We start from the raw sequence: 21505 nt of genomic DNA, 5'->3' as shown, positions 1-21505 counted from the left end.
TCATTGTCCCTACAACAAATAGCTCAAGAACTTCCTACTTCAGGTGCCTCTAGGGCCTCAGCTGAGCAAAGATGGAATAACCTGGCATATTCTTTATGTTTACTCTGTGCCCTGTCACAATAATATAGTCCAAATATAGAACTGGTTTGCCCAATGAGCTGTGCTGCTCAGAAGAGGTTTTCAGCCATGGTTAGGAGCTCTTTGGGTTATTCACTCTTGACAAAGCTCCCCTGCACTCCTGTAGCACACTGGATTATAGCAGTTGTTGACTGCATGTCCAAGTAAGCTACAGAGATCTCTACATGGATTCAAAGGGGCCTCCTGCCTCTCATCATGTTTTTGCAATACTCTCAGGGCACACAGCTCTCCCACTTCTCCAGTGGTTGCTGCTGACTGCAGTACTTGTCACAGGCTCCTGTCAAAGTCAGCACCATGAAAGCTGTGTCTTGCAAGGAGTACCTGAGTGTAGTTTTTTGGGTTTTTTGCAAACAGGGTTTTTTCAACTACAGAATACAGGAGGATATTCAAAAAGCAGAGTGATAACCTTACCACTTCTCCAGTCCTTTCAGGGGTAGGATCACCTCCCTTGACCTGCTGTCAATGCTCTTCCTAATTTTGAGTAAAAAGGAAAAGACATGCATTAGGAGCAAAGAAAAGTGTGCATTAGGAAGCACACAGAGATTTGTCTCAAATAACAGCTATGGAGCTTTTGCAGTTCTCTTCATACCTGAGGACAGAGAGAGGAATAAGCCTACATATGGCACCCTGTGCCCTGAATCTTGTTTTGCAGTTCCCTGTTGGTGGAGGAGGCAGAAGTGCAGCCCATTCTGTCCCTTGGTTATTTCATGTTGCCTTTACCAGAAGAGAACAGTTTTATCTGCATGGTGTGATCCACCAGATAGGAACATAATGAGGTTTAACACTTAAAAAGGACCTTGTTGGAAGCAAAATGGCTAATGCAGATTTGCTCAATTTTTTGGCCTAACATCTTTATTTATTGGAGTGTTGAGCTTTACAAGAGACTGTGGTTGTTGGTACTTGTCACGCCACAGTCTGTATTTGCATAGCAGAGGTAAGTTGACATGGTCACTTATAAGGTAAAATAAATGTCTGCACAATCTAATTATTGAAAGTTAATTCATGTATTTATGGATGGCATGTCACAACAAGTGAGATTTAGGAAAAGGCTGATTATTGGTTATTTCATTACTTTAAAATTAACTACTGTCCATTTAATTAATTGGAAGGAGGGACTTCAATAGACCTCTTTGATTTTATACAGCTAATTCTAGTGTAGTCCAGAAACAAATAGGGGTTGATGTGGAAAAATCACTAGAAAGTATTGCCTGAACATCAGTTTAGCCCATGGCTAAGCTATGATAAATGCTGTTTACTTCAATTTCTCTCTCTTTTTTTTTTTTTAATATCTTGTTGCTCTAAGACATGTGATGTTGTTATTGGATCCTCAGATCAGAAAGTTTCAAGTCCACACAAAAAAGGTCTTATTAAGTTCCAGCTGGAGGCCTTACTGAGTGATAATGCCATAGATGGAGTGTTATGAAATAGGCATTTAATAAAGGACCCAAGACTGAAGTATGAAATTCAGGGTAGATTTATTTGGATTCTCTCACTGGTTTTACTGTGTGACCTTAGAAGTCAAGTGACTGACTTATGATCTTGAGCTGTTAAGGGGTACAGTATTTCCCAGAGTGAATGTAGCAGCTTCTAAACCAAAATATTGTGTCAAAAACAAATAAAATGGCACAGAATGCTGACTGGTAATGTACTGCCTGTAATGTTGTTTAGGTGCAGCCTGCCATGGAGACCTTACAGAGAAGCTGAAGCTACTGTATAAAATGCATGTTTTGCCTGGTAAGTAAATGATGTTAGAATAGCTCTTGTTTTGCTGACAACAGGAATTTGGAGCAGAGTTGTTTGTGACTGGCTTTCCCAATTAAAAATTAATCTGTGAGAATTATTGTAGCTTTTTATGCAGCAGTAAAATAAGGAAACTTCTACTCTAACCAGCCAGATTTGGAAAGTCTGAAAGCACCCTCACAGCCCTCAATTGCTCCCTCCACAAACATATAAATGTCTCTTGCCTGTTCAGCTGAGCTTGGTGATACCCTCCAGGCATAAATCCAGAGTTCTTCAACATATCTTACCATAATGCACTCTATTTAAGAGTTTGAAAATTAAGCTAGTTTGAAATGTTCCTGCGTGTCCTGGCTCCTCATTTCTGTCCCCAGGATTTCTTCTTGGTTTCCCCTCTGGGCTGACACAACTGTTTGCAGAGGGAGGCTCCAGGTTGTTTCACAGATGTGTTTTCCAGGGAGCTGTACAAACCTGGGCTCAGCTGAGTGAGAGAAGCAGTTAAGGGTGGAGAGGGGATGAAAATGCCTCAGAACAGTTCTGAAAATGCTGTACTGGGACTGTGTCCTCCCTGGCTTGTCACACACACGCTATAAAGAACCTGCTGCTGTCCTCCTTGAACCTGCACTTTCAGAAAATTGCAACTGCTTGAGCAGTTTAATTTTTGTGCACATTTACATGCTGTGGTAAGCATATGTAAAAACTTTGAGAGGATATTCACCTTTGTAGGCTTTGAACATTGCTGATTGCTCCCAGCTAGATTTGCTGTAGGCCTGTGCGATTCAGTAATTCAACTGGGAAAAAAAAATTAAATAAATTATAAAAATACTTTAAATTTAAAAAGAAATTGAACTACTACAAAAAATACCTGGTTTTAAGAATGCAGCTTCTCATATCTGGGGACTGGTAAGCTCATACCAAATGATGACAGACTGTTTCCAGGTAAGAAAGAGATCAAAAGCTGCTTAGGACACAGTGAGCTGCACAGAAAAAGGTAATGGAAGTAGGCATGGGAAGATGGGGAAGCCAGCCTCTGAAAGCAAACAGCTCCTTGTGAGACAGTATTGGATGTTGGGAAGGAGACAATTCAGGTCCAGTTGTTCATCTCCTGTGAGTTAAAAAGAGATGATTCCTAGCCCATGACACCCTCGACATGGACATTCTAAATGTATTAATGGAAATATCTTTCAGTTTTTGATTAAAGGGTGGAATTTTTAATGAAATAATCTTACTGTGTTGCTTAGATCCATCCCCTGAGCAAGAAGAGCCAGACTCTGCTTTTGAAGCTACTCAGTACTTTTTTGAGGACATCACACCAGACTGTACACATGGTAGGCATCTTTTGTCTCGGGCATGAGGAGGTGAGGTGATGCATTTCAATCAACATGTCTTTTTAGGGAGCTACTTTTTAATTGGATTAAACTTTGTTAGCAAAGTATTCTCTGTAAAAAGAAGTATGAGGCATTTGTACATATGTTATCTTTAGAGGTGCAGGCATGTGTACACTGAGAGTCCCCCTGAATTGTGTATTGCAGAAGTACTTACAGAATAATGCCAGAAATGTGTTGTAGTAGAAGTAATTTTGTGGAGAATTAAGAATAAATAGATTGACTTTCAAGATGTATTTGAATCAGAACTTAAAACATTCTAAAGAACCGAGAGGAAAAGATAAATCAAAATGTAGTTCTGCAGTTTGAAATCTTACATGCCCTATCAAGAGCCAGTGTCTCATCACTGCTGCTTTAAATGGCTTTCTCTTTCTTGTGATACTTGATGGGAAGTGTCCTGATTCGAGAAAAATACAGCCCATCCTTCAGGTTGTAAGTGGAAGGAAAGCTGTTTGAGAATACAGGTAAGAGTTAATAGTCTAGAAATGGCAATTTCAAGTCCTGAGAGGCCTGGAAGCCCCTCAGAAGATGCACTTGTATAATCACCAAATATATATATCATGCTAGGAGGTGTGTTGTATTAGCAAGAGTACTACATGGACAAAACCTAAGATTTTCCCAGCCTCAGTGCTGATATTATAAATTAAATTGAATTTATTGGCAGGTTTAAGAATTAGCAAAAATTATCATTTATTCCTGTAATTGTTACTCTGCTTTTTTTGCAGAGTTTGTAAATATTTGTAAACATTTTGTTATTTTGCACTGTACTTGTTAAAACAATGTCTGTATCTAAACCCACACTGATCTCTCTCTCCCCCTGCCCCTCCACTTCCTAGTTGTTGGCCTAGACAGCAGGAACAAACATGGAGTAGATGATGGGTTTGTTACAGTGAGTCTGAAAACAGACAAAGGTATGCTTGGTGTCTCCGCGTGAGTTACATCTTCCATTTCATGTAAAGATGCTCCTTTTGAAAATGGGGAATAAAGGTAATAATTTAAGGTTTCTTCATGGACTTTTTCCTCCATCTCTGGGTAATTTGTTGGCAATAGGCAAGAAGAGCTCACAAGAGAATCGAAATTACCTGAGAATGTGGAGCCAAGAGAATAAATCCAAAGCAAAAAACACAAAGGACTTGCCCAAGCTGAATCAGGTACTTCAGCTTACTTTACATTACATTTAAACTTTCTTCATGTATCTATAAGTATTCAATGCAATGAATAAAGGTTTTAGTTTGAACAGATACTTTTTTCCATAGTAGCAATCACCTTATTGCAGTTAATTGTTTAGAAAATACTTTAACTGGCATTCAGCTCCCAAAACATCCCAAAAATAAGATAAACACCTATAGGAATGGTAAATCATGTTATTTTGATTTCTAGACAAATGATGTGAAACTGAATATCACCAGCCAGCTCTTAATGTCTAATAAGCATAACCTGAAAGTAGTATTTTATGTTTTGTAATTTGTGCTGCTAGTCTCAATCCCCTTAGATCCACAGCTGCTGAGGAGGAGGAGAGCCATTGGGATAGCTGTTTCCTCTAGAGGGTTTATTTCCTGTAGAACAATGATTCTTAGTAGCCCTGAGCAAATCTTCCTATTTAATTCAGCAGTTTTGAATTTCAAAAGACTTGTATCCAGCTAAGTTACTCTTGTCAGCTAAGGAGTGCTGCAGGTCTTCATTTTTCATTACTTCTCATCAGTTTTAACAAACCCTTGGTTATACTAGCATCGTTCCTCCAAGAAAATCCACCAAAATGAGTGCAAAGTGTCTCACTGCTCATCCTCTTTTGCCCTCCTGTGGCCACAGAGAATTATATCTGTGATATGTTGGACAAAACATCCAATAATTTATTCTAAATACCTTTGAGAGATGCAACATATCTGGCTGCTCAGTCATAGAAAACGCTTCCTAGACTGCACCTGGCTTATTTCAAATTTCACTTAGTCGCATGAACTCTCGTGCCCTGCCTCAATCCCAGACTTTAAAAATATCTGATTTGGAAGATGTCAGCCTGATGTTTTCCTGCTCTTGTTAATGTTCCTCCCTGCTGTGTTTAGGGGCAGTTCATTGAGCTGTGCAAGACAATGTACAACATGTTCAGTGAAGACCCCAACGAGCAGGACCTGTACCACGCCACGGCTGCCGTGACCAGCTTGCTCCTGGAGATTGGGGAGGTTGGGAAGCTCTTCAGCATGCAGCCCCCTAATGACACAGACAGCAGCAACCACTGCAGCAAAGCCATTCAGAGTGAGCTGTTCCAGAAGAAGGAGCACCATCAGTACCCCCTGGAACAGCACAAGGCGTTCCGGGACAGCCTCGTGGCCAGCGAGGAGGACGCTGCAGGCGCCGACAGCACCCTGGGCATGCAGATGGAAGACATTAAGCTGGAAGATTCTTCTCCCAGGGACAATGGAGCCTGCTCTTCCATGCTCATCTCTGATGATGACACGAAGGACGACAGTTCCATGTCCTCCTACTCGGTGCTGAGCGCGGGCTCCCACGAGGAGGAGAAGCTGCACTGCGAGGACATCGGGGAGGACACGGTTCTGGTGAGGAGCGGCCACGCCCCGGCCCTGCGCAGGAGCACGAGCATTGACAGGGACTGGGCCATCACCTTTGAACAGTTCTTAGCCTCCCTTTTGACTGAGCCAGCGCTGGTCAGGTACTTTGACAAGCCTGTGTCCATGATGGCTAGGATTACTAATGCTAAAAACATCAGGATGAGGGGAAAGCCAATAACCTCGGCCAGTGACTATGAAATCTCTACTATGTCGGGATAAAAGGCAATCGGGTTTTTTATTTCATTTTTTCTTTTTATTCTCTATTTATTAGTACCTGGCAGAGGCCCTGGTATTTTCCATAGTTGTTTTCACTAATGTGAAAATGTTGGGGTGCAAACATAACTATCTTCAAGTATAATCACTCTTTCTGTGGGAAATGTTACACATGCAGATTTTATTCAAAATACAGAAAAAAAATAACGCTTGTCAGTGAAGTGTGTGTATTATTAATATTGCTGTCAGTGTATAATGGTAAAGATTAGTTCTTAATTTCTAAATGTAAACTTAATGCCAATATTTATGTGCATTTTTAAAATAGACATATATAGAGATCTGATGCTTGGGGGAAAAAAAGTAATGAAAGGGGAAAAACCTAAAATTCAAAGGGACACTGTCAACCTGAAAAGGACCTCAGGTGAAAATAAGTTCCAGGCAACATCCTTGAAGCATAATTTTATTTTTTTTCCAAAGAGGCTTTGAACGTATGCTTTGATTTTGCTTTTCTGAATATATGAAAGACCACTTCAGTGACACCTGCCTGGCTCCTAAATTCCTCTGCCTGAGACTGGTATGCTCAAGTGAAAGTGAGACCATCCCAACCCAGCTGCCACATCAGGCAAATGTGGATAAATGATGGTTTCTGCCCATTTGCCTTTCCCTGGGTTCAGCAGAGGGAAAGCCCTTTCCCAGCTGTGGCCACCAAAGGATGATCTCCAGCATGACCCTGCCCAGGGTTGTATTCTAACCAGTGGACTTGGAAGCTTTGCTGGTGTTCTCCAAAGACAGTGTGTGCAGGTCCCAGAACAGATTGGTAGAGTCTCTTTTCAAAATTTGAAGTCTGTTTTTAAAAACTTAGAATATATATAAATCTACTTCTAAGGCTGGATCTACAGCAAATATAGCTTAGTTCTTAAAACTAACCTTTACCACAACCTATTATATCCTTGTTAGATTAAGAAAATAAAAGCCTGTATTGCATAAGTCTTTATTTACTACAGTGTAAAGCAGCAGGAATGAAAGAAAATCTGCAAGATGTTACTGAATGTTTAAATCTTACTGAGAACACTGTCACTTTATATGAAATGAATAGTATCCTGTATTGACTTACTGAGTAATATGTTAGAATGGAAACTGGAGCACCTGCACTTTGAATCCTTGCTTTTTTTATACAGATATTTGGGATTTTTTTTAAAATTTTGTTAGCTGTTTTTAAATTCATATTTGTTTGTTTCAGGAATCATGCCTACATGCCTAATCTTTATTTGCTGTTTTGAGAATCTTTTCTGTAGAATACTGTTGATTTTTTTATACTCTTGTATGATACTGCATCCATGTAACTTGCAGATTTTTTTAGCACAAGCTATGTTTAATTCTTTTGTTTTAAAAGAATGCTTTTAAACTGTCAGATGAAGTGGTTTTTAACCACAAATAGGTAATGTGAATAAATAAAGTACACTCTGCACAGATTTGATTTTTAACTATTAAAATCATGCTGGAGGGAAAATGAGCTTTATTACAGAGACAAATGTTAGCATATCTACTGGTAATGGTATGAAAAAGCACTGTAGTCTTTCTGCTGTGACTGTGGATGGGTTTACATGTGTATCAAATAATGATATTTATTTGAAGCCATAATCACCATTTTGAATACTATTACTTTGTTTTAATTCAAGATGCCAAGGCCAGAGTGGGGTGCTTTATTATAATATCTGGCAGCTGAATAAGCTGTCGTAGCAGTCTTCAGCACTAAGAATTAGCATCCTTAAGTGGAACACTGACTTTTTAAGTTTGCAGATCCCTAAAACGTTTCTCTTTTAGGTGTCTGTTATGTTAAAGTGAATTTAAGCCTAAAAGCAAGCTTACACACACCCCTAGGGACACACAGGACACAGTTCCAAAACATTTATCTTCGAAAGGCTTGTCAGCTTTGTTCCACACGGCAGGAGATGCAACAGTTGACAAGAATTACTTTGCTCTTCGGGCTCCTGTAACAAGAGGCATCCACAAGTGGATCTCTGGTGCAACATGAGCCAGTTTACAAGGCAACTTTTGTTTTGTTTTGCTCTGGTAGCCTTCCTTGCCTTGCTGATCACATCAGCACAGCTCCCAAGTGTGAGCCAGGTCCTCTTTTAAGAGTGGCATTGCTGTGAGTAGCAGCCAGGTGAGCTGATCTTTCCAGCTTTGTTTGGATGGGGCTCTCACTTGGATCAGCACCACCTGGCAGTTGCCTATTTGATGACAAGATTGCTGTGCTCTGTTCTTCAGTAGCTGTGTGGGAGCTGGTGAACAGAAAGCTACACAGGAATTCAGCTGACCTGCGTACAGTGGTGTGACACTTTTGGGAAGCTGTAAGTATTTTTAAAGGCTTACTGTATGTGGAGGTGTGCTACATAGAGTATGGCTTAGAGGTACCTGTGTCTTGTGCTTCTTGTGCTTGAAGATACAATCTTTTTATTCTGTGAATTGCAGAGTTCAGTTGGGACTGCTATTATAGAGCTTTTTCATAGGTTATTTTATATAGAACTTTGAGTACTTAAAAAACAAAACTTGAGAAGAGTATTTCTTCACGACTCTTCTTCCAGTCTGTCTTTCAGCTTAGTCAGAAGCTGTTAACACCTGGAAGTTCTGTGGTACTTCCTTCATTGTAGCATCTTGCAGCTCCTGAGCTCTAGGTGTTAGAGTGAGGGTTGAGACTTGCAAATGTTTGTGTTACACGAGTTGTGTTGCACAGATAGAAGCTCATTATAAAACATATTAAACTTACTGGTAAAATTACATCAAAACTGTTGTAAAGAGAAAAGCACTTTGATTTCTTACACAATGAATCTGGAGCTTCTGTTAGAACAGAAGTCAGGTGTAATCCAGTAACAAGGGATGCTGTAGCTAGAAGACACCTTTTATCAGATATTAGTTGTTAACAGTACAAAGTAGTTGATGTGTTGTACCCATTTTGGTAAGAAACATGGACTGCTTGGGCTTAGAGTAAAACATTTTGAACAAATGAGGAAATACTGAGGAACTGTGTATGAGTTGGTAGGACAGCTTAGCCTTTGGCAGAGTGTGCCATGGTATCCTGGCCTTTTGCCTGGGTAGTGTATGAGGTTCCAGTGTTCCTTCCAATCCTGGTGTCAGCTCCTGCTGCTGAGGGAATAGACTGGTCTGTGACTAGAGCTCACCATTGAGGTGAGCAGGAGTGTTATGGTGAAAGTGAGCCAGTTGTATCTATTACTGAGCTTTATCCTCTGCTTGGAAAAAACATTCCTTCTATGCCATTTCTGTTTCTTTCAACTTAGAAGGTAGCCCTGAGTTGAGTGTTACGTATTTCAAGCCACAATTGTGACTTTTAACTTTATGGTTTAACTCCAGGCAGCCACCAAGGCCCAGGCACCCATTCTTCCTCCCACCAGTGGGATCAGGGAGTGAGTTGGAAGGGTAAAAGCCTGAAAATTCGTGGGTTGAGACAAAGACAGTTTAACAGGGAAAGAAAAAGCAGAAAAGGTTTTGGCTCTGTCTAAGCGCTGCTCAGCAGTAACAAAAATATCTGTGTTACCAACCCTGTGCTCAGCATAAATCCAGAACACAGCCCCATAGCAGCCACTGGGAAGAAAATTAAATCTACCCCAGCCAAAACTGCCACAATTTTAAAAATGTTGATTTATTCAATAGCAAATTGGCCTGAGAGCAAATGGTAACAAAACAAAAATGTGGCAGTGAATGTTACACTGGAAAATGGTTAATAACAGAAAATTGCAACATGTGCTGGTAGCAGCAGCATCACTGTGCAGGAGTGGCTTACAGCTGGAATACCAGCTGTGAAATACAGCTTAGTCAGTCTTAAAAATAGTGCAAGATGTTCCTGATCAGTGGTGGCAGATATCTCAAAGTATGTCACTTCAGAAGACAATTAAGCTCTGGTTCTTCTCTTTCCTGTGGTACTCAAGATCTCGGTTTAAATTTCCTGAACAGCTGCTTGTTTGTCCTATTTTCTAAAATAGCTCATTTGCATAATTGATCAGCCTGATACTCAGAGTTTGGAGGACTGCAATGTTCCAATAGTGGCAGGGCCTGTTCTATGCTTCTATAGAAATAAAAAATTTCTCCAGGTGAGATCTTGCAGTTCTCATGCAATGGCACTTCCATACATTAATAGAAGCACTTGTTCTCCAGAATACAGGAGGAGAAACAAAGGCTGTCTGAGAGATGCAAATAAACTGAAAGAAACCCAAGCAAATTATTTAACATAGCTGGTAGGAAGGCATGCCAGAAGATACTGAGTCTGAAAAAAATAACAAACCATCAACACTTGAGGGATTCTTGTTCTTTCTCCAGAGTTGTTCTCAGCATTTAAATTTTGTTCCTCCTGAACAAAAACGCTCACATTTTGAGTTGCCTCTGGGAGTTAACTTCCAGATCATTCACATAAAATCATTATTGTGGGGGTTTTTATGGGATTGGTTGGGAGCTTTTTTGTGTTGTAGTTTGTTTTTTTTTTTTTGTGCATGTTTGTTGTTTTTTTTTTTTTTTTTAAAGCTTAAGGCAGAGCTTCCTTTCAAGTGAGGATTTTAAACGCAACTGAAAAGAAGCAGTAATGAACCTCTCCCACTTGTAGCAGAGTACAGCAGCCCATCTGCATAACAGGATCAGGAACCAAGGACCTCTAAACAGGCTGGAGGCAAGTCAGGAGAAAAATGATAAAGCTTTCACTCATATCCCAGTGCAGGTGCATGAAAATTGTTACATTTTCTAGCAGGCCAAAGACACAATCTTGACAATATCTTGGAATAACCCGTTCTTTATTTGCTACCATTGTAAACATCTCTATTACACAGACATCACAGTATACATTATTGCTTTTAGATTGTGGTAAACAGGAATTCCTATTAGTATGCAGCTATCTAAGCACAGTGTCATAAGAAGAAACTGCCCCCAAGTTGTCTTGGGCTGGGTTGTTCTTAATTCCCTACAGAAAGACAGAATCTAGGCTGGCACAAGAAACATCAGTCCAAAGATGGGTCACCATGGTACTACAGCAACACAAACAAGGAGGAGAGAAGGAAACCACAGGTTACATCTTCACCACACATCACTAGCAGTATTGTCAAAGATACTGACTGCTCAACTCCCACCTAACTAAACACAAACCTTTTCATCCTAATTCCTAAAACAAGGCTAAGTAATTTCTTTTGCGAAATTTTTTTTAGACTAGGACGGAAAAATCTGGAAAACCAATGGAGCTGTGCGTGTGTTTAATTTTTGTTGCATTTTTAAGACTGAAAGTCCAAAACTATTTACCTGGGTTGTTTAAATTGGCCCCTTTTACTATTCCCCTTTAGGAAAAGACGCCCTATTATTTACATGGCTGTATCAGATGGCAGAAGCCCAACCAGTTTAAAAACATTGTTTCTTTCTTCCACTGTCCTCAGATGGCTTTCCCATCAAGTTAGTTACTTCTGAAACAATGTGCTTACTTAGTGAAAGACTAGATTTTACAGTTGCTTGTAGTAAACTTCTGCTTATCTTCAGGTTAATTTGTTCACAGAGTGGCACCATGTTTCAAGCACACACTAAACAACAAAAGTGAAGGTAGTTTGTTAAACGTTTGCTACAGGCACAACAACAATTTCAAATTTACAGAACCACCTTGTCTCCAGTTTTAATTTTTTTAATACTATTGCATACAAGCTTTCACATAGTGTATGTTTTAAAGAAGCAGCAAGTTGGAAAACTAATAGCACTTGCAAGTTCTAGTGAGCTAATATGTATTTAAAACATGATGGTTAATAAATAATAATTTACTGAGCTTTTAAAACTCTTAGAATAACCTGTGAGCAACAAATTCTGATGTTAAAGATTATATCAACTTGCAGAAAAGTGGCCTACCTCCATTTCCAGTCTTCCATAACCTTAGGATTGTCACCCTACAACAGAGTTAGCATAAAATACCACTGACTAGTAAAGCCTTGTTCTTGCCTTCTCTAAACACAATTTTACCTATTTCAATACATTTTCTAGCTACCACCATAACACAGTTAACCTACCAGGGGTGCAAACAGGGACACCCAGTTCTAGTCTACATCTAGTGAGGGACTCCTGGACAGAATTACTGGGCTTGTTGATCATACAAAACCACATGCAAATTCTAGTTGTTTCCTGGGAAGGTGCACTGAAACCTAAGATAAACATTCACCTTAATTACTGCATGCAAACTAATGTATTCCCTTATGCCTCACTCATCTAATGAGGGTTGGGTTTATTTTTCTCTTTGTATACTGCCACAGTTTACTGCCAGATCACCCATTGATTTAAAAAGAAAAAAACCTAGCAAAGATGTATCTTATTAAAAGCTTGAGCTACATTTGACACTGAAACCTCTCAGATGTGTGAAGTTTCAATGCTGGAAAGACAAGGGTGTAGATTATGTTTGCAACTGTTGCCAAAAAAAAAAAAAAAATCAGACTTAACTCAGAGAAGCCTTTAGAGATGGCTCAAACGATTTTGTAACTAGCTGGCAGGCAGTAGATGAAAACAAATAGGATCTCCTTTGCAAGCAACATGCAGCTGACTGTTTGAATGCCAGAAGTGACCCCAGTTATGTTTGGCAGCAGCAACAAAGGAGATTCTTTGCTCCAGAAGACGGAGCTAAAAGGTAACCACTTGGGCCACTGGGAAGGAATCCACTTTGCACTTCCTTCCTTGGATTTTTGGCATGTCAGTGTCTGCAAGGCTCAGAGAAACAGAGCTCCACCACAGGACCTGAATCCCAGAATGCTCTCCGCAGGACCTCAGCTCTTCACTGGTGAGTATTCCAGGATCCATGTACAGGGCAGCAGCAAAAGAACTGGGCCTTCCATTGTCAGTTTGGACCTAATCTGGTCAGTTCAGCTATCCAGCTTACAAGCCAGGGCAAACCAAAATTACCCTCCCTATGTGCATCTTCACATGAGACTGAACCCTTCCTCACCCTGAACACATTCAACTTGTCTGACTCTCGTCTGTACCTAAAGTATCACAAAAAGAAAAGAGAACTGTGTTACCCCACATACATGCACTGTGTACCCTGATCAGGAGCTTCCCCACAAGCAAGAGATCCCCAGCATTTAAGGGACCAAGAGCACAAGGGTGGATGCAGTGCAACATGTCCCTGCTTACACAATACAGATTCCCAGAATTACTGGGGTGGGAAGGCACCTCTGGGGATCACCAAGACCAATCCCCTGCCTAAAAGCAGGGTCCCTCAAAGGAGGCTGCTTAGGGCCATGTCCAGGTGGGTTTTGATGATCTCCAAAAAATGCAGTATTAGATGTTATAATTCAAACTTATGTAGTGTAATAACAATCATTATAAAAATGGGTTTGTCTTTTTTGTTGTTGTTGTTTTCCTTTTATTTTACCTCAATGCTTATATTCTTCAGGAATCTCTTCTGGAGTAGTCACTGACTAGAAATTAACTAGTTTACCTGAGATGATTAAAAAAAATATATGAAAGCTTGTATCAGCATATAAATGTTGTGCCACTGTGAGCTATTTAGGTATATGGTGAAAAAAATCTTTCTCAAATTACTCAAGTTTCTAAGACTGATCTAGCTAGAAGAATCAAAATAAAAAGCTGATTGAAAACAGCAGAAGGCACTTATTTAATAGAAGGTCTTAGAAAACAAAGTGATGGTCATACCAAATCCATTTAAAGTTGCTCTAAGCAAGAATCAGTCACAATAAAGACATGAAGTTCTATCTATTAGATTGTCTGAGGATGGCAAGACTAAGGAACACATCAAAGTTGCATCCCTTCCATGGAAAATACATATTTTTTAGACTTGTACTCAGATGTGAATTTATTTTTACAAAATAAGGACTGCAGCTGCAATAAAGGGTTTTTTTCAACTTTATAGAAGGGCTAAAGTAGATCTGTTGCACCTCCCACTAAGAATACCCCCTTAGCTGCTAGAAGAAAGGGCTGACAACAAATTCTGAGTCAATCATCCTCAGATTTGAAGTCAGATCAGAAAGAATCAAAAGTTTTTACAATAGGAATACTTTTAGAAAGAGTAGCTTTAGCCTGAGGATCTTATCCTTGTGCTGATGACACGTGGTTCTTTTTGTTGGTTTGCAAACTAGACTTCTTCCAACATAGGAATTGGCTGGTGCAAATCCATAGATAAATTTCCTTACCCAGAAGTAATTTCTAGTAAGTACATAAATATGCTGATGGATTAAGCCTCTTCTCCAAAATTATAAACAAATAATACATCTCCTTTGAGGACCTCTTAATTACAAAGAAATTTAACATTGTTGAGTGAATGATCAATGACATGTAAAGGAACAAGAACACAAAAAATCTAAAATCACAACAATTTCAACTAAAAGCTGAACTTTAACCGTTACATTAAAAGGTTGGAATTTAAATTCAAATTTGAAAAGCTGAACTTAAACTCTCTTTTGAAAGACCATTAACAGTCAAACCCATTCACAGAAAATATAATGCAGCACAAATACCTGCTTCATGGTCCTGCACCAAGAAGTATAAAAGAAAATGAAAAAGTAACCAATTCAGAGGTTCTTGAGATTTGTGGGTTGTTTTTTGTGGTTGGGTTTTGTTCCTTTTCAAAAAGCTGCCCTTTGGAGAATAGCATAAAAAATACCTGTAAACAGAGGTTGATTGTCCAAGCTTTCTTAACTGAATTTTGCTAATTTTCTTTTTTTTTTTAAGGTAAAAAAAAAAGTTCTATTGTTAGACAGTTTTTGGTGAAACACACAAAACTTCTGTCCAAATGCATCACCCAATTTTTGATACAGAACTTCATTTACTGCAGAGGAATTAAGGTTTCTTTGTATCTTGTAAGGTCAGTACCACATTGTAATCCAGTAGAAGTCCCTTAATTTTTTCATGGAATTTCTCTCTGTACTGGTTGAAGTGCATAATGCTTTCTGGTTCTTCTTCAAACCAGAACTTGTCAAACTCATAAACTAGATAACCTGTGAAGAAAACAAAACACAGCTCTGCAAAAATGACCTCCACTATTTCATGCCTTGATCTAGCCAGTCCTAGAGTGACCCTTTAGAGTCTCTTCAACCCCTTAAAGCTAGGACTGTCCCATCCTGATCCACAGCAAGCTTTAGGATACAAAAACAAATCTGCAAATACTGAGTTTTCAGACTGGAGTATCTAAAATGCAGAAAGCCACAGAAATTATCCTTAAATGTACATTTTTGCAGCACAGTGTTTAGGCAGTAGCTGCATTTCCAATACCTGATGCAGAAAACAAAACAGCTTGCTCTGGCTGATGAGAAAAGAGTGGAAGTGCACTCCAAAGAGCCCAAACTCTAGGTTGTGGCCTACCCTAAGTAGTCTGTACTAGAGAAGCTCTAGATACTTACAGTAAAACTGATGGAAGTGCTCCATCTGTGGCAACCCAGAGACCGTGTTGTAGAGATGAGCCTTTAAAGCACCATTCTTGAGCAAGCTGTACGCCATCTCTGTCAGATTGATCCCAACTATGGCATAGGAGTATCTGCAACACAAATCATGGTTTTATGTTATGGATTGAAAGACTCCAAAGCTTACCTGGTATAGTCTGCTTTAGGAGAGCTGTCAAAATTTTTCCTGTAATACTTGTTGGTGAGCTGATTCCAATCCACAGACCATTCCCTGGTGCATCCAACCATGTAAAATTTATTGCATAATTGAGATGGCAAAGCTAATCGACACTGACTTCAACTTGCTCATTTGAAATCCTTAGATCTGCTGCAATAGTAAAAATTGGATTTGAAAAACACTGTTACAGTGTAAATGGCTATTTCAACCTGCTGTTCCAAGTTGAAAGAATCTGGTTTTCTGTTTCATGGTATAAAAAGCATTACAATAGAAATTCTTAAACAACAGTTAAAGTGTTTGTGGAGGAAGGAAATGTAAAAATTAATTAATTTGTGCCAGTAATTGAGCAAAAAGTCTCACATATCCTGTTCATGACAGTTGCACAGGGTAATGTTTTTTTACAATCAAAGTCATTTTTTTTAGTCCTGTTTTTTAGTAGGTCATCAAGTTAACTAGGGGTGAGATGGATCATTCAGATTCTTATATCTGGATGGTTTGAGAGTGTATTTCCCTGTAAAATTAGTGAAATATTTAAACATGCCAAGGTTTTGAAAACAAATTTAAAGCTGAAAAACAACAACAAAACATGTTTGTAAATACTTATTACAGAGCAGAAATCTAGAGGAAAAAAAGGATCTTAAGAGGTAATTTAAACTATCCCAACAAAGGATCAGCAAGCTGAAAAATAAGCATGAATTTCTAAATCTAATCTATTACAAATACAACTAACTACAATGTTAAAGGTGTTTACTGTGTTAAATAAGGATGATATTTTGAAAAAAAACCCTGCACTTAGTTCCCAGCTAGAAATTGCTTTCTGTGTTTGGTTTCTCACACATTTCTATTTTGACCCTTTTTTTTATTATTTAATGGAAAAAGCCCACATGGATTTTCCTCTTTACTTTCTGAACACATGTTTAGCAGTCTTCACATAAGTTCTTACATAGAAGCAGCCAGAAAAAATTCTAGAGTGGCTTACCCCAGCTTTGGGTGATTTGATCGAGAAAGGATCTGACGAGCTTCGTTGGTGTAATGCTTACTAAAATACCTGGCAGTGAAAAATATTAGTTTAAATTCTTTGGAAAAAATATATACTGTGTTAATGACATTAAAATCTGTAGCTTTAAACTAAAGGTAAAAATTAGCCTGTAACTGGGAAATAGAACAAAATTAAAAACAAGGAAAAGGTAGAAAAATAAATTATATTCAGCATGAACTAATACTGTAAAAAACTAATCATTGTGATCTGAACATCAAATATGGAGTTCAACCTAGTCCAAAAGTTAGCTTAGCAAAGATATGTGAACTTGTCTATTTTTCATCACAGTAGGAATTTTTACATTCAGAAATTTTTGAAGCTTTTGAGAAGTTAGGTACAACCTAGCAACTCTATCATAAGACAACAACAACAAAAAAAAAAAGTAAGAAACTGAGTAAATTTCTGTCCCTTCCCTCACTTCTTGTCCTTACCCAACCACATCACACGTTTACAATCTGCAGCCACTAGAAATGTTGAACATACTGCCTTCTATTTGCTTCTAATCAGTTTTTATTAGAAATAGCATTAACTAGAGAAAATACAGATATTGAAAATCAGTTACAAAAAGAAATACTTGTGTTCACTTACACCAGATTCACTAAGCCCAGCAGCCCCATTCCTCTGAAGTCTGTTTTAGGATCATCGCCTTGGAAGCCGATGTCACACCACTGTTTGCTGATTCTGGCCTTCAGATTCTCGTGAGGCATCAGCAAATTCCAGAGCTGCACAAACACACTTCCATGTTATGCTGCTCAAGTATTCCAAGTCACACAATTCAGAACACTTGCTGCTGCACACTAGAAAGCATTTACCAAGGAACAATCTGCATGCTGCTCTTCCCTGTCAGTGGAAATCTGGAGTCTGCTACAATGGCTCACTTCAGCAATTATGCAAGTTATTATATTTAACATTAAATGGGGTAATTTCCCTTCACAGACAAAGATGCTGAAGGAATACCAAAGAAACAAAGACTTGTTAATTTATGCATCATTTTGTAACAGCACAGCTATAAACTGAAATACAAATTCTCAATGAATACTCATTTAACGTGGCAGTGTTGGGGCTTCCATGGCAGGCTGAGATAATTATGAAGTGCTAGGAAAATAGTTTTTATCTTCCAGCATCAAATTATCTTCTTTGACATTGACTGGGAGCAGTAATAAGAAAAAATTAGTGTCTTTTTTTTTTTTTAATTTAGCAATTAGTGCTTTACAAAGTTAGACATTATATACCTTTTTAGTATTGATTCTTCAGTGACGTATCACAAATCTATTTTTCTACTTATATATTGTTATATATTGTTGTTTTCTACTTATATATTGCTGTTATGTCTGATTTCACACAAAATAATTCCACTGCAAATAACTCTAGTTTACTTTTTTTAATTTGAGGTTTTATTTTAATGTGTCATTTCTATAATGGCTTTGCAGTTTGTAAAGTAGAAAAGAGGTTTAAATAGGCCAGAATGCTACCAATAAGTTCTTTCAAGGTGTTGGACTTGGAGGGAAATAAAACAAACAGCACATGTATTTTAAAAATTATTTCACCTCAATTAACTGTTCCTCATGTTCTTCATTTTCTGAATCATACGGGACCTTCCTTAGGTTTTCCACATTCAAATACAGTTTTTTATAACCTGATATCTGTAGCAAGGATATATGCAAATTTGCCTTAAACCTGAAATAAGAACAAAACACCAGAGAGAAGTTTTTAAATAGGCCTACTCAGCCATAAATTCTAGCCTGAATTACCAGAGAAGACTTTCTTAGGTTAATGCAATGTAAACAGCAGAATTAGGAAGTGCTTTGCGTGTATCTTTACAAACTACAGCACCCTGGTTAAGCACACTGCTACATGGATCTCACATACTTGAACCATCTCTAGCTGATTCCAGTGCTGCAGTCAGACTCTATTACCTCAAATTATGGAGAAAAAAAAAAAGGCTAAAATCTGTTATGACACAAGAAAACTCCATGTATCATCATCCTGACCACTGTACCTTCACCTCCCCCCAAACTTTTTGTAAGTCTCACAGTCAAACTCTGTCAGAACTACTTTAGTTGAAATTTTGATTATTGTCCATTATAAATTCACTAATTACTTATGCAAATGAATGCAAATATTAATCAAGCATCACTATATTCTCTCAAATATATCTAAGGGATTATATAGTTCTTGCAATCAACCTATGCAACGATCACACTAGTCAGAAATACGGAGTAACAGAGGGGACTTGCAAAATAGAGATACAGTAATGCCAGATCCACATGAATTAAGACTTTGCAGTTTATTTTCTAGAACTGATGAGGACACAACCACACCTTATTTTCAGATTTCATACTCAATGCTTGTGTTGAATGGCCTAAATATTGCATCAGGTTAAGCAACTGGAAGAACACGCAAACAAGTGAGAACAGAGAGAGGTTTCCAAACACACCCTGTATCCTTCTGTTCAATCTTCTTTTCTTTCATTACATCTCTGACACATTTGTCCACTTCAGCTTCTTCAACGTGTACAGCATTTCTTAAAACCTAGAGAGTTAACACAGTAAATGACATCATGAGGAATGAAGACACAATCTACTTTTATTACTATTGCTCACCTTCTCTGTATCTGTTGTGTATTATTTACTACATTATTTACTGTAATTTACTGTAGGAGGGAAAGGGTCAGTTTAAGGAAATTGCTTACAATGCACTGGCTCAAACTGCACATAAAAGAACTGCAATAATTACACGACAGCATGATTTGTAACTCTGTCAGGCTGTAAACAACAATGTTTACATAGGAGTTGCAAAAGAATAAATACAAAGCTGGAGAGCTGCTTGGCCTAGGTTCTTGTTTGCTTTCAGCTGCAGAATTGAAATGTGTTCTTCCTAATCCAACTGAAACAAGTGAAGCCAAGGAAATAATGCTTCAGAATAAGGAGGCAGGCAGCTGACAAAGCTGAGATTTCAATAAAACAAACATTTGAAGGGGCATGGGATTATTTTTGAGAAACATTAAATAAATCTAGCATACAGAACACAAAATTCCAAGTTTTCTTTTCTCTGTCCTTTACTCCTCTTCAGTTCTCAGCACTCAGAAAGCAAATGAATGTGTCATTTTTCTGGGATCTGTCTCTGAAAAAAGGTTTTATTACAGCTTCATCTCTAGTATCTCTTACCTTATTTTTTGATGATTCCAGTGAATGTTCTGCAATATGGGAAAAAAGTAGATTTCACAGTTAAATTGAACTGTTTTAAATAATTGACAGTAAGTGTTCTTGCAGTATATAAGTATTATAAAATTTTACACCCCTTTAATACATGTAAAAAATTAACCTTAAATGAACAGGTTATCAGGTCTTATGCCTTAATTTACAGAGATTTTATTATAACTTCAGTACAATGCTGAAAGTAGATTTGGATTTTTTTTTTTAAAGCATCAATTACATCTACAAAACAAAGACAAATTTGAAAAGGTGTCAGGCGAGAAATAGGTCAAATGATATTTTCCTGTTCTCAGACATTATTTCACGTTTATTACCAAAAAATGAGGAAGTTCGCTCACTTCCCCAAGTTATTGTAAAACCACAAAAATGTTTAGCAGTTTCTCAAATTGCTATTTTGGACCAAAATTCTGCATCAGGCAGAACTGTAAGTTAAATCACTCTTCCTTTCTCACCTCCAAAAAAAAGCATTTGTGTCTATTCAGTGTGAATTTTTTTAGTAAAGGAAAGTAAAAGCATATTACACAAAGTGATGGGGAGACTCTGGGGGAAAAGGTATGAGTTGTGATTCACTCATTGATGACTCTGGAACTTCCTCAGCAAGCAGGCGAGGAACAGCATTGATGTGGAATTCTCATAGGGCAGCTGGGATGAAAGGAAGAGTGAAAATGCGATTCTGGGGATGCACACCAGGAAAGCAGGAAACTCGTGTGTGTGTGTGTGGGGGGGTGATCGCTCCCTACAAACACTGCAAAGGAGATTGTGGACAGGAGGGATCGATCCCTTCTCCCAGGAGGAGAGGGAAACGCCAGGAGGAGAGGAAACGTCCTCAGGTTGTGCCAGGAGAGGTTCGGTAGGATAAGAGGGACAATGTCACCACCGAAAGGCTTGTCAAGCATTGGCAGCAGTGCAGCCACCACCATTCCCGGAGGGATTCAAAAGATGCGCGGCTGTGGCCCGGCAGACACGGTTCATTGGTGGGTTTGGCAGTGCTGGGATGGATGGTGGCGGAGGTGTTTCCCACGCCAGAGCAGCCCGTGCCCACCGCTCTCCACACGACGCTGCCCCGGCCCCTCCATTACCTACGCCCAGCGTCCGCCGCGCGCCCGCCTCCGCGCCGCCCAGGAGGCGCTGCAGCTCGCACTTGCCCGTCAGCAGCCGCAGCACCCACTTGAGCCAGAACCGAAAGTAGTTGCTGTACAGGAACCTCCAGACGTGCGCCCACATCTTCCGCGGGCGGCTCCCCCGCTCCGGCGGGGCCCGAACCCGGCCCGGCCGCGGGCGCTGCTCCCGCCCCGCGCCCCCGCCGCCGCCGGCGCCCCCTCGCGGCCGGGCCGCCGCGGCCCCTCAGAGCACGGCGGGCACCGAGCGGGGCCCGGCCGCCCCCCGCGCCCCGCCGGAAAGCAGCTCCGACCTGGAAGCGATCGCGGCAGCGCGGCGGAAGTGCCGCCTGCCGACAGCCTTCCCTTTCCCTTTCCCTCCGCCGGTATTGCCGGTATTGCCTTCGGGCGCTGCCTGCCCGCCTGCCCGTGTGCCCCGCAGGCCGCACCGACCGCCCGTGTGCGGCGAGACGCAAATGACACAGCACGCCTCTGATAACACACAGATCAATCGCCCCAG

At 39.6% G+C, this 21505-nt stretch overlaps 2 protein-coding genes across 4 annotated transcripts in view; one reads left to right on the top strand and one right to left on the bottom strand.

The window, feature by feature from the left end:
* Nucleotides 1–7509, top strand: part of TBC1D9 (TBC1 domain family member 9) — a 45638-nt gene extending 38129 nt beyond the window's left edge. Inside the window, exons 17-21 of the mRNA XM_033059920.2 lie at nt 1807–1872; nt 3117–3203; nt 4097–4171; nt 4311–4411; nt 5321–7509. Of these exons, the coding sequence (XP_032915811.1) occupies nt 1807–1872; nt 3117–3203; nt 4097–4171; nt 4311–4411; nt 5321–6043 (1052 nt within the window). The 3' untranslated portion in view covers nt 6044–7509. The remainder of the gene's footprint in view (nt 1–1806; nt 1873–3116; nt 3204–4096; nt 4172–4310; nt 4412–5320) is intronic.
* A 3299-nt stretch (nt 7510–10808) lies between these two features.
* ELMOD2 (ELMO domain containing 2) lies at nt 10809–21168 on the bottom strand. 3 transcript variants are annotated; one of them, XM_033060722.2, is made up of 8 exons: nt 20968–21168; nt 19841–19869; nt 19111–19205; nt 18221–18350; nt 17262–17395; nt 16614–16682; nt 15418–15551; nt 10809–15015 (listed from the first exon to the last, which is right to left on the bottom strand). In XM_033060722.2, exons 1-8 carry the CDS (start codon nt 21110–21112, stop codon nt 14858–14860), a joined length of 894 nt encoding a protein of 297 aa, XP_032916613.1. In that variant the 5' UTR covers nt 21113–21168; the 3' UTR covers nt 10809–14857. The 3 variants fall into 3 exon arrangements, with proteins under 3 accessions (XP_032916613.1, XP_032916615.1, XP_032916614.1); XM_033060724.1 differs by having other exon boundaries at nt 10809–11607; XM_033060723.2 differs by having other exon boundaries at nt 21034–21168.
* Nucleotides 21169–21505: the final 337 nt, after the last annotated feature.

The sequence above is a fragment of the Catharus ustulatus genome, chromosome 5 (genome assembly GCF_009819885.2).
Source record: "Catharus ustulatus isolate bCatUst1 chromosome 5, bCatUst1.pri.v2, whole genome shotgun sequence".
In the NCBI taxonomy this organism is placed as follows: Eukaryota; Metazoa; Chordata; class Aves; order Passeriformes; family Turdidae; genus Catharus; species Catharus ustulatus.
The sequence above is the reverse complement of the archived record's forward strand: the minus strand, read 5'-3'. Positions and strand labels throughout refer to the sequence as shown.

What these genes read in the sequence shown, in the direction of transcription:
- ELMOD2 (XM_033060722.2), bottom strand. Translation starts at nt 21,112, where the DNA reads ATGTGGGCGCACGTCTGGAGGTTCCTGTACAGCAACTACTTTCGGTTC. An exon ending in ATTGAACAGAAGGATACAGG is followed by an intron (nt 18,351 to 19,110) that starts GTGTGTTTGGAA and finishes TTCTTATTTCAG; the next exon opens with GTTTAAGGCAAATTTGCATA. An exon ending in GCACTTCCATCAGTTTTACT is followed by an intron (nt 15,016 to 15,417) that starts GTAAGTATCTAG and finishes TTTTCTTCACAG; the next exon opens with GTTATCTAGTTTATGAGTTT.